This window comes from Labrus bergylta, chromosome 23 (genome assembly GCF_963930695.1).
Source record: "Labrus bergylta chromosome 23, fLabBer1.1, whole genome shotgun sequence".
NCBI classification, from domain to species: Eukaryota; Metazoa; Chordata; class Actinopteri; order Labriformes; family Labridae; genus Labrus; species Labrus bergylta.
The window spans coordinates 15,678,307-15,690,355 of NC_089217.1; the positions used below are offsets into that span (position 1 = coordinate 15,678,307).

The following is a 12,049-nucleotide window of genomic DNA, read 5'->3' on the forward strand; positions in this document are numbered from 1 at the left end:
TCATTACTTTCCTGTCCCACAGGTAATGATATGGATAGAGTCTCCTCCGAAGACAGCACTGAGCCTGTGAACAAGCCTCCACCGGAAACCATCACTTCCTCTTCTTCTTCCATCTGGATCACAGTGAGGACGGCCACCGCCAGCAACACGCTCGCAGAGTCGGTCTACAAAACGTTCACCACCTCGTCTCTGCTCAAAGTGCTGATGCACACGACGCAGCCCATGTTTAACAGTAAGATGAGACACCCATATTAAGAAAAACATGCTAAAAAACTGCTTTTATTAATACATTGGCTTCAATTTTGAAGGTTAGACTTTTCCTTTGTTTGGCTCATCATTTCTGTGCTCCATGATTTCTGTAGCATGTCGCGTAGTGGCACGATGTAGGCAACGCTGATGGTGGTGGTGACGATGGTTGGAAAGAAAAAGCTGCTGGCTTTGATTGTATTTAGAGTGAAACTCAGTGGCTGCATTTCTCTCTGAACAGGCTGAGAAATTAAATATGCTACAGAAATCTTGCAGCATATTTGGACTCCACATGAGGTCATACTGTAGTTGCTCTTCAATATCAACTTGAATCCACTCAGTCTGTGTGCTTCTCATCCACTTATGAGACTCCTCAAATGGGGCAGCTTTTCTTCTGTGGCTCAACGCTGCCCTCTGGTGGTTGTTTTCTCCATGGCTTCTTACAGAATGCAGTTTTCATTTTAATCATGAGGGTGCCTCACCTGTTTGATTTGCCCAAGTTGATTCATCTGGAACTCGCACAATAACTCTCTCCTTTTGCATTCTTTGTTATAATGACAGCTGAAAGCTCTTCCTCTGCTGAATCAGAGACTTTGCTATGCGCAACTTTCTGGGAAGATTCATTACTACCTTTTCTTCCATCTTCCTTGAAATAAGAAACGTTTCCTTTGAGACTTTTACTTTGTGACTCTTCTTGCAGCAAACACTCCCACTCCCAAGGTTGAAGACTCGCGCATCAATCTGTCCCCTGGCTTAACAAACTCTGCTGGTGGAGTGATCGCCCACCCTGCCAAACCTGCAGTCTCTATCCCAGAGGGAGGACCCACTGCTAATGGAGATTTATTCAGTGTCACTCCTCAACCAATCCACCCTTTTAATGAATACACCGTTAGTTTCCATCCTTCTGCTGCCCTGGCTGAAGATGCAACAAGCAGTGTTTTCTTTCATTCTAATCACAAACCCTCTGCAGAGCAAGCTATTGTCAGTCTGAAGATGGATTCAAAACACCCTCAGACCTCTAGAGCTTTGGATTCTCAGGATCATTTAATCACTTCACATCCCCTTTCTCTGCTGCCTGATTATGACTCAAGCACCATCAACTCAGCCAAAGCAAACAGAGCTGAAGAGAATAACCCGAGCACTTATCACAGTCTTTATAATCGGATACAAGATGATGTCAGCATCTTGCAAAGTCCTGAAACTAAAAAGGAATCCAAGATGGACAGACACAGCGTCTTATCTTTCTTTGATTCTAAAAGTCTGACTTTGTCTGTTCCGTCTAATGCAGAAGCATCCAACACTGACATGTCAGCAGATGGGAGTGGATCAGGCTCTGGCTTTTGTAGCAACAAGCTCAGTGAGGATTTCGATGCAATCACTGCAGCCAAGTCTGACCCTCCTACTATAGCAAACTCAGCTGTCAGCTTCACAGGGGATCAAACAGGGACAAAGGGCGAATCAAAAGTCAGGACTGATAGTGAAAACGATTATGGCACACAAAGATCAGGACACAAAATACAGAGCAGTCAAACAACTGTGTTGGAAGAAGAAACTGAGGGGGATGAAAGCGAGCTAAATGGCAAGGTGGAAGAAGAAGAGAAAAAAGAAGTATTCGACATGCGTAGTCAAAGAGTGAGCAAAGTTGACGGTGAAAAAGATGAGAGAGTCAGACAGTTCAGTGGCACAGCAGGCTGGGGCATGCTGGGAGAGAAAGAGAGAGAAACTGAAGTTGAGATTGTTGCAGAAAATACGTTGTATACTGAGACGAGCAGTGTGAATGAAACAGAGTTAAATTCAAGGTTTTTTCTCTGGCCAGAGGAGGCAAGAGGTCCTCCTAGAGAGGGTGGTGGAGATGGAGCAGAAGATGGAAAAGACCATGAGGTCAGGGAAGATGATATAAGTCAGAAGTCTGTAGGTAAAAATGAACGTTGTGTCACTGGTCATGGAGTGAAGGATAGTAACAAAACAGCTGTATCTGAAGAAAGGGATGGACTCCAGTTTCCTGACAATCAAGATAAACTTACACAGGTTTACCAGGATAGAGATAGAGATGGGGATGGTGACGGACCTGGAGGTGTTAGGAGTGAAACATTTATTGAAGGGGATGGTAGGGAGGGTATTAAAAGAGCTTTGATTGAAGAGGGTTTGCAGCAGGTCTTAATCGGGGACGGGTTTTTGTTTGATGGTGCAAGAAGTCCCACGGAGGAGCAAACATCAGGTAAATGTTACTCAGTGCTCTGCCTCTGTGTGGCAGAATGTGTTCAGCCATAACAAGTTTTCCATGCATACACTTTCCTATTTATAAACATTGCACAAAAAGTAAGGAAATATGTGTTTGGTAGATTATTTCTTTGTTGCAACAATGCTTTTCAGCAATAAATCTTATACCGTTGGAAAGCCTCTTTATTTCACTTTTAAATGGTGCCACATTTGTAAGGAACATGCGTTTGTGGGATGAGCAGCAGAGCTGAGTATGTGGGTTGAGCCCATGAAAAACTTGCCAAATCTTCTCTGCCAAGTTCTCTGTAGTAGTTTTGAGAATCAGTTCGATACGGACTTATCAACCGCTGTTTTAAAAATGTAGATTAAGCTGAATTCAAAACAAGTCAGGAGTTCTATACAATACTATTTAGTTAAAAGAAAAGTGTTTATTCTAATTGAATTATCTAAATGAATCACAGGTTGTACTTATAAGTAATACAAATACATAATAATAAAGTTGTTGCCTCTCCTTTCTAGCAGGGAGCAGCAACAGCAGCCACGAGTCTCGGGTCGGACTGGTGGGAGGTGTGGAGAGAGAGAAGAGGACGGTCGTTCCTCTGGCTGTCGTCTCCACTCTCACCATCCTCTGTCTGCTGGTACTGGTGGGCATACTCATCTACTGGAGGTACACACACACACACAGACATATATACACACACACGGTAAAAACCTGCCAGGATCAGTATTACTTGTGTACTTAGAGATTGGTCTGTTTGTGTTGCAGAAACTGTTTCCAGGCAGCCAATTTCTACCCTGACGACACCGCATCACCTAAAGTCATATCTGTTCCGTCTACACCCCTGCTGCTGGCCACAGGTAACACACACACATACACACTGGACTTTTTAACAGTTGTGATACATAAAAAACGACTGAATTGTAATGCAAAAATGTAAATGTTTGCTCTTTGGTTGCAGACGGTCACGAGCCGCTGACAGTGAAACAGTTTGTGAAACATGTCATGGAGCTGCACTCCACCAACACGTTCTCCAAGGAGTTTGAGGTGGGTGAAGTGGATCATGATGTAGATTTAAAAAGAAAAAGAAAAAAAAAAAGGTCTGCAAAGTATAGAAGACATAAAATAAATCCTGCATAAAAGCAGACAGTACCTCATTCGCTCCTAATGCTCTTCCATATCTTTATTAACATCATGCTCGTTAGGAAGACGTTTCTCACAAGTAACAGCAGACTCCAACACTCAAACAGAAGACAGGACTTCAAATTTAATACGATATAACAATTTCACTTAGTGTAAAATCTTCATCTTTGTGTTAAACATGTTTCATCTGGGGATGGACGTACTGTATGTATGAGAGTGAAATGTAAACACACATTCTGGAGTTCTGTTTTCTAGATTTTAATCGTGTTCTCCTGTGTGTTTGACTTTGATAAATCAGGCTTATTTTGTGTGTTAGTAGTCGTCATTTTCATTTCGACTGCAAGAGTGCACTACTCACCACTGCACTATAATCTTATTTAGCCTTGTATATATTAGTCTTTTTTCTTACAATATGTTTATATTTGATGTTGAGAGCACAGTGACTGAAGAAAAATTCCTTGTGTGTGTGTGTGTGTGAGCATACATGGTCAATCAAGCTGATGCTGAAGAGGTTGAAGTGATTAACTGTGTAAGGTTTTCTTCCAGGTGAGAATATTTATATTTCTCTGTACAGTCCACACAAACAGTCATGTCTTTCCTTTGGCTGAACATTTATTTTTTAATGAGAACTACCAAAAATAGAACGCGTAAGCAAAACAAAACGTCCTCTTCTAAATACCACATTTTTCTAAACCTTTGTTGTTTTTTTTTTTGTTTGTTTTTTTACAAAAGAAGGAACTTAACATCTTTGCATTTTCCAATTTTAACCAATAAAATAAATAGTCCAAGAATCTTTGAATTTCCACCAGAAAAAACCTTCTGTTTCACATATAAGACACAAAAAATGAATCAAACAACTTAAAAAAAAAAACAAGCTTGAAAAAAACGTTTCTTTCACTTGTCTTAAGTCATAAACACCGGAGAGAAAACTTTATAGATCAGACCTAGTGAATGAATCCCAAGATTTTCTTTTTCCTCTCAGGAGTTCTGAACATGTCTGAATGTCGTTGTGTACTTGAAAACAGCTTGTGCATTAGTCTCAACAACTACATACATTTGCATGACATTAGTCACCCGTGTTTCCGAGCATGAACCCTCTGAGTAAGACACACAGACAGGATTAACAGACGGATACTTCTCCCATCGAGGTGAAAGCCTATTTTGTCACAGTTTTTAAAGCCACAGCGCAAATTTAACATCCATGTAAAAAGCTAAGCTGAGGGAGTAAACAGTGTTTGCACAATCAAAAAGATGCTTTGATATGTCACAGTGTTCAGTATTAGGTTTGGCAGACATGGCTCAAAGGGAACATCTTTGTATTTCCCAGTTAGCATTGCCTCTCTGTGTGTATCTGAACCCCATGTTCCTGTACCTGCACTGACTCCCTGTCTGTCTGTCTGTCTGTCTGTCTGTCTGTCTGTCTGTCTGTCTGTCTGTCTGTCTGTGTCTGTGTGTCTGTGTGTGTGTCTGTCTGTGTCTCTGTGTCTGTCATCTTGCCCCCCCTCCGACTCTCCTTTTACCACCTCCACCACCATCGTCGTGCTTTCTGCATCCTCACCACCCTCCATTAGATTGTCAAAGAATCCTACGAGGTAAGACACCTACGTTATCACCTCTCTTCTGCAGTTTCCGAGGTGGCTCCTTTATCCTTCTCCACAAATCAAAACAACATTTATTTTCTTCCCCGTTGTCTGTTTTTAGACGACATCACCAGTATTTTAGAGTGATATAACGTGATTCACCAAGTTTCATTTTCCTTTTGTTATCACAAAGAGGCTTTTGGTTATATGATTAGGAATTGTCGTTGTCAGACCTGAGACACATTTTCAAAATGAATTGGAGCAAAGAACCCTTTCAGTTCCACCACAGCAAGAGCCTTTTTAATATTTCACTTATTCTGTACGACAGTTTTCTAACATTGACACCGCTCACTTACAGAAGTATCACTTGCCTGCAGAGTTCATTGATCAAATATATTATTTATGACTATGTTATTTGTGAAGCTGCCTGGGAACATGTGTGTTTTTGAGTTAACAGATCAGTAGTGTTGTAGTCAAGACCAAGACATACCCGAGACCAGACTGAGACATTTAGGGATCTACTGCAGACTGAGTCAAGACCAAGACCATTAATGTCACTGAAAAATCATCATCTTGTGTGCAGGTGGCGTGTCATTCACTTAAACCGTAACACTGGGAAGGTTGGGGCTGTAACTGGGGGAAAAATGACTTATAAATGAATTGAAGTCATTTGTTCTTTTAGAAAGAGGCGTTTTCCTTCACGGTAATGACTTGAAAAATAGCCTCTCAGTGTTGGTCTTGATTTATAATCCAGAGTCCGCCCAGTCTGAGACCGAAACAAGACCGAGTAAAAATGCTTTTGATTGCGAGACAAGACCTTCAAAAAGTGGTCTTGAGACCCAGACCGATTTAGAGAACTACAACACTACAGATCAGGAATGAATATAATGCATGTTGGGCTTCTTCTTGTGTTTCTCTCATTGATTTTCTCCTCAATACACAAACCTTCTTTACCTCTTCACTGTAAGAGTTAGTGTTTTATTTAAGTCAGTTGTCATAATAAATAAATAAATAGCTACTTGTCTAAAAGAAAAACCACATTGTACCACATTTAGTATCTTCAGCTTCCTCTCACAACTAACCTCCGTCCTGTTTGTGTGTGTGTTTTTTTTTGTCATTTCTCAGGAGGTGCAGGCGTGCACGGTGGACATGGGCATCACTACCGACAGCTCCAATCACCCTGACAATAAAAGCAAGAACAGATACATCAACATACTGGCCTGTACGTCACTGTTCAGCCTCATTGAACTTTTGTTTTTTAAAATGTCATCGTCAGCAGTGATGAAACTGATCGTCCTTTATTACTTTCAGATGACCACAGTCGAGTCAAACTCTGCAACAGTTTGGACAGAGACGGGAAATCTGGAGATTACATCAACGCCAACTTTGTGGATGTAAGTGTGGTCTCATGCATGCTAGAAGGAAGGCTGACACAGCATCCTGAAATATCACAACGTTGTCTACTTGACTTTGCATTCAGCACTTTCTAGTTAATTCATGTTTTTCCTTCTCTACAGGGTTATGAGCGAACAAGGGCGTACATCGCAGCTCAGGGGCCTCTCCGAGCGGGCAGGGAAGACTTCTGGAGGATGATCTGGCAGCAGAATGTCGGAGTCATCGTCATGATCACAAACCTCAAAGAGAAGGGACGGGTAAGAGGACCCTCTACTTCTAACACAAACACACGTTCTGTCACAGAGATGAGTGACCTTTCATCTGACCTCACACTTTCACATCTTATCGTGTGTGTGTGTGTGTGTGTGTACATCGTTATCTTTCAGTGTCGCATTGAAAGAGCAAAGCCTGAGACGTCTAATCCTGAGACGCCTGAGGAACTTGTAAATGTTTTGTATAAATCAAAATTTTGTATTTCATGACATCTACCTTGCTAGCCTTGATTTACTCCTAAATAAGATGCTGAAATGTAACTTAAAGTGAATGTTATCTTCCAAAAAAGTAAAAGCTGCAAATGGAGGGGCAGCTTTAGAAAATAAAGTACGGTAATGTTTGAATAAAAAAGCAAATTTAAACTCCTAGATTGTAGATTTTTGAATACTTTTTCTGACAAGCGTTGAAAAACAATTGAAGCTGATTATATAATGTTTGACAAAATGTGTTGATTTTACTGCTCTGTAGTTTTTAAAGCAACATTAGCTGTGAACAAAATCTTAAAGTGGTGAAGAGGCGTCGCAAACAGCAGCATTCAATGTGTGCTGTGTTTCTCGCAGCCTGACCAATGTAAGCTTTATATACATTTACTCCTGAGGGAAATGTCGGACTTTCAGTCACTCACTGCTCCTGTATGTTCACAAGCTTGTCACTGTGTCAGTCTGCCGTTGGTTGCTGGGCAAGGCAAAGTACGATGGGTTTATCAGAGCTTTTCAGCTGTGCACGACTGATTAGGGCTGTGAGACGCGATGACATCACAAGTACATGTGAAGGAAAAGCCCATTTACACTTAGGGCCCCAAAAGTCCTGGAATATCTGCCCGAGAAAACCAGGACAGCTGACCAAGACAAACGATTATGACTTTGCCGCCTCACAGTTTATTCATTGCTTTTAATTGACTTTAATTTGTTATAAGAATGTTTTTTGACTATTTTGCCTAAACTGAAACTGAATATTTACCTCCTTTAAAGCACTATAACTATGATTCTTGTTTTTTAATTTATTTAAATATGATCCTCTCATAAACCAGAAGGATAGGCTATGACTTTTTCAGGACACCAGAGGTTTAGATGTTTGCCATCCTCTGGTTTGGATCGATCGCTTCTGTTGCAGTACTCCATTCCATCAAGTTGTACATTGTTCGTCTTTCTGCAGACGAAATGTGATCAGTACTGGCCCGATGAGAACCAAGAGGAATACGGTCAATACCAGGTGACCCTGAAAAGCAGCAAGACCCTGGCTTACTACACGATGCGGACGTTCACTGTCCGAGATACCTCAAACAAGGTTCTTAACACACAAACCCTTAACGCTCTCTCTCAAACACACATACATCAACAAACTGTGCTGACAATGCTGTTTTAATGAAAGTCAAAAATAAAAGGGCTCACTGTTTTATACCTGTTTTGTTCCTCCAGGCGTCTCAGAGGAGAGTTGAACACACGGTCCTCCATTACCACTACACCCAGTGGCCAGACATGGGCGTCCCAGAATACACTCTGCCTGTCCTGTCCTTCATCAGAGCATCCTCCCAGGCGAGGACACAGGAGGTCGGGCCTGTTCTGGTACACTGCAGGTAAACTGTGTGTGCGTATGTCAGATTCCACTTTAATCTTGGGAGACAAAAAGAGAGCTACCATGTCAAATACGCCCTAAACTGAATAAACGTTTTTTGACTTGTGATGCCACAGTGCCGGAGTAGGAAGAACAGGCACCTACATCGTGATAGACAGCATGCTGCAGCAGATCCAGGATCAGGGTACTGTGAATGTTCTTGGTTTTCTTAAACATGTGAGAACACAGAGGAACTTCCTGGTTCAAACAGAGGTAAGCGACCTGACACAAACACACACTTACAACATGTAAGAATAGGTGCATCCTCAGGATCACTCAGCCCTGTCCCTCTCCTGCAGGAGCAGTACGTGTTCATCCATGATGCTCTGGTGGAGGCCGTCTTGAGCCGGGACACCTCTGTGACGTCTGACCTCCTCCACACTTATGTGTCAGACCTCCTGACCCCCGGGCCGTCAGGCAGGACACGTATGGACAGACAGTTTAAGGTACAGCGTGTTCCCTTTTTCCCCCCCATGTCGATCAAATAATGCCGATCCCAAAGTAACGCCTAAGGGGATGTATCTGCAGGGTTTGACATATTAGCGCCTGTGTCAGTAAGACGACCATATAGATTCATTATTTATCCAGCTGTCTTAGCTGTGAAGCTCCTGTTTTTTACTTCTACTTTCAACTCCCTGTCACTTTTACTTATCGCCCCGGCTGCACAGAGAAAACAGTTGGACACTGTTTTTTATTGAAGAAAATACGGGGAAACATGAGGAACAGGAGAGACTCTGTAAATGTTTATAAAGAATGAAATAATGATGAAAACCAACGTTGTCTCTCCGTCACTCCAGTGATAGATTTGATTTTGGGCCTTTATTGTAGAGATAGGACAGTGGATAGAATCAGAAATCAGGGAGAGAAACGATATTGGGAAAGGAGCCACATGTTGAATCCAAACTCGAGCGGCCCACTTTATAACCTCCGTACATGTGGTGCTCGCACTAACCACTACGCTACACTCGCCCCCTCCAGTCAAATGTTTAGTGTAGAAAGTTTGACGGTATGCATTGGCTCTACATTTCCAGGAATTTGCCAAACTCCTTTTTATCATTTGGATCACATCCATCCCACATGTTCATGCTTTGAATGTAACTGACTGTTTTGTTTGTATTTTAGTTGATCAGTCAGCGGCAGGCGAAGCACGCAGACTACAGCACGGCTCTGAGAGACGGCAACGCGGAGAGGAACAGAGCCAGAGCGCTGATGCCCGGTGAGCAGGGCTGCTTTCATATCTGAGCTGAAAGGAAACGGCTGCAGGGCGCCAGATCGCCAATAGTCTTAAGTTTCATATTTCTAAAATGGACATCAGTCTGTCTCTATTTCTCTTTAAATATTTTTCCATTTATTTTGTATGTTTATTGTATTATATTATTTAATATCTTATTTTATGCCATTATTTTTTTACATTTATTTTCCCCTTTGCTTTTACAATTCCTTGAAGGGTTAAGCTGTCAGCCAGTTTGAATTTAGTGGTTTACAGGAAGTCGAAGAATGTGTTTAAATAAGTAAAAATACACAGAAATAACTGCAAAAAAATACAAAGCTAAAAGAAAAACTTAAAATCACGTTCAGTCATATTTGATTAGTCTGTGTCTCTTATCTTTTAAAGAGTCTATTAATATTAGGTTTACATTTTACATGACAGGAAGCTCATAGATCATGTTGTTAGGTCTCTGTTTGCCAGTTATTTGTTCCTAGCTCGTTTCTTTGTGTCTTTTTTTTAGTGGAGAGATCCAGAGTGTGTCTGACTGCTTCAGAATCAAACGCCACGGGGTTCATCAACGCCTCCTACGTCATGGTAAGACAAATGGACAACTCGTGGTTGTTACTGTTGTATTAGAAACTGGTCTTTAGTTAAAGAGGACATTTTATGAAGAATCCACTTTCACAGTGTTTTTGAACATATATTTAGGTAACCTGAGTTTCTACTGACCCACAAAATGTGAAATAAACCCATCCAGTCCTTTGTTTGTGGTCTGCATAAGTCTTACAACACAGAGAAAATTCTCCGTTTCAAATTTGCTCTCCTTGTGATGTCACTCCCCTGGTATCTCCAGCCATGGACTCCACCCCCAGTCTAGAACAACTTTTTCGTAGGTCCGCCATTTTTATTCTCACTACAGAGGAGTGATGTCTACCAGGAAAACTCAGGGGGGGGGCTCATTACATTTAAAGAGACACACACACCAAAACGGAGCATTCTGAGAGAGCTGGTTTATACAGGCTCACAAACCTCCTCTGGTGCTTGATTCATGTTATATTTTGAACAAAGCACAGCTCAGATGTTTCATTTAGACCACAGGGGACTGTTTGAAAAGGTGGAAAAGGGGTTTTAATATGTCATCTTGAAACAACCAACTTGGTGTCGTCTCAGGGTCATCATCACAGTAAGGAGTTCATCGTGAGCCAGACTCCCCTGAGCAGCACGGTGGCGGATTTCTGGAGGATGATCTGGGAGCACAACACACACACTGTCGTCCGCCTGCCAGACGCACACTGCCAGGTATGACACAGACTCTTCATCTCTCTAATCCTTGTTGAAGAACTCCTCATGTACTCACACTCTGACGTGTTTTCCTGTTTATTTCAGAATGCGGAGGCGGACGCTTGTGTTTACTGGCCCAGAAAAGACCAGCCAATGAGCTTTGAGGGTTTCATTGTGTCACACAGGGGGGAGGAGCTTGTGAGCCTGTCCAATGACGAAAGACTTATGGTGCAGGACTTTAGAGTGGAGTCTACTCAGGTAAAACACACGAGATATGCAGTTTTACATTTATCTATTCAAACAGATAAAGACACTTGTGTCATCTTGCTCCTTCTTTCTGTTTTTCTCTTCCTGTATCTAGAGCGAGTATGTGTTGGAGGTGCGACAATACAGCGCCCCCTGCTGGCCGAACCCAGACAGTCCAATCAGGAACAGTTTTGATCTGGTCAACACCGTCAAAGAGCACAGCAGACATTCAGACAGACCCTCAGTCGTTCATGATCCGTGAGTCCAAGAACAGACAGGACCACTCGTTGTGTTGACTTAGTTTTTTCTTCTTTGTGAGGCTCAATTTGTGTGTGTGGTTGTGTTCGTAGCTTGGGAGGTGCTATATCAGGGCTGTTCTGTGCCCTCACCACCCTGTCCAGTCAGCTTGAGGAGGACGGAGCTGTGGATGTCTACCAGGTGGCGCGGATGACCAACCTGATGAGGCCCGGGGTTTTTAACGATGTCGTAAGTACTGAAACACAGTGAAACCTTGTGAAGCTCCCATTTCTCTGCCAGCTCTTTAAGATCTATGAAACGACACAAAGAAGAAAATCGACAGCTTATTCATAAAACACGGTTATGGCTCTGCGTCCACCTAGCGTTTTTTTCTCAGCGCCAGCGTCTTTTTTTTAGTTGTCAAGCGGGCGCCTGGATGAAAAGCAGGTTTTTTACAAGCAATCTGCGGCTTTTGTGTGGCTGCCACGAGCGCTGAAGTTGAAAAACGTTCAACTTTTCAGAAAGGCGCTGTTGACGTCACGGGCGCTCTTTTCAAAATGTTTGATATTCCCTGTATTTAAGTCTCCTGCGGATCGTATCTTATAC

General features: G+C 42.3%; 1 protein-coding gene across 5 annotated transcripts in view; it reads left to right on the plus strand.

The window, feature by feature from the left end:
• ptprz1b (protein tyrosine phosphatase receptor type Z1b) overlaps positions 1–12,049 on the plus strand; it is a 75,627-nt gene that overhangs the window by 60,077 nt on the left and 3,501 nt on the right. For 2 of the 5 annotated variants that reach the window (XM_065951030.1, XM_020652501.3), the window contains exons 14-31: positions 23–232; positions 2,986–3,133; positions 3,233–3,324; positions 3,426–3,511; positions 5,179–5,199; positions 6,313–6,409; positions 6,499–6,581; positions 6,705–6,839; positions 8,011–8,142; positions 8,274–8,431; positions 8,547–8,682; positions 8,769–8,915; positions 9,592–9,685; positions 10,200–10,273; positions 10,850–10,978; positions 11,066–11,218; positions 11,322–11,464; positions 11,557–11,692. In XM_065951030.1, the coding sequence (XP_065807102.1) occupies positions 23–232; positions 2,986–3,133; positions 3,233–3,324; positions 3,426–3,511; positions 5,179–5,199; positions 6,313–6,409; positions 6,499–6,581; positions 6,705–6,839; positions 8,011–8,142; positions 8,274–8,431; positions 8,547–8,682; positions 8,769–8,915; positions 9,592–9,685; positions 10,200–10,273; positions 10,850–10,978; positions 11,066–11,218; positions 11,322–11,464; positions 11,557–11,692 (2,174 nt within the window). The remainder of the gene's footprint in view (positions 1–22; positions 233–2,985; positions 3,134–3,232; positions 3,325–3,425; positions 3,512–5,178; positions 5,200–6,312; positions 6,410–6,498; positions 6,582–6,704; positions 6,840–8,010; positions 8,143–8,273; positions 8,432–8,546; positions 8,683–8,768; positions 8,916–9,591; positions 9,686–10,199; positions 10,274–10,849; positions 10,979–11,065; positions 11,219–11,321; positions 11,465–11,556; positions 11,693–12,049) is intronic. The other 3 variants (XM_065951031.1, XM_065951032.1, XM_065951033.1) reach the window with 3 other exon arrangements.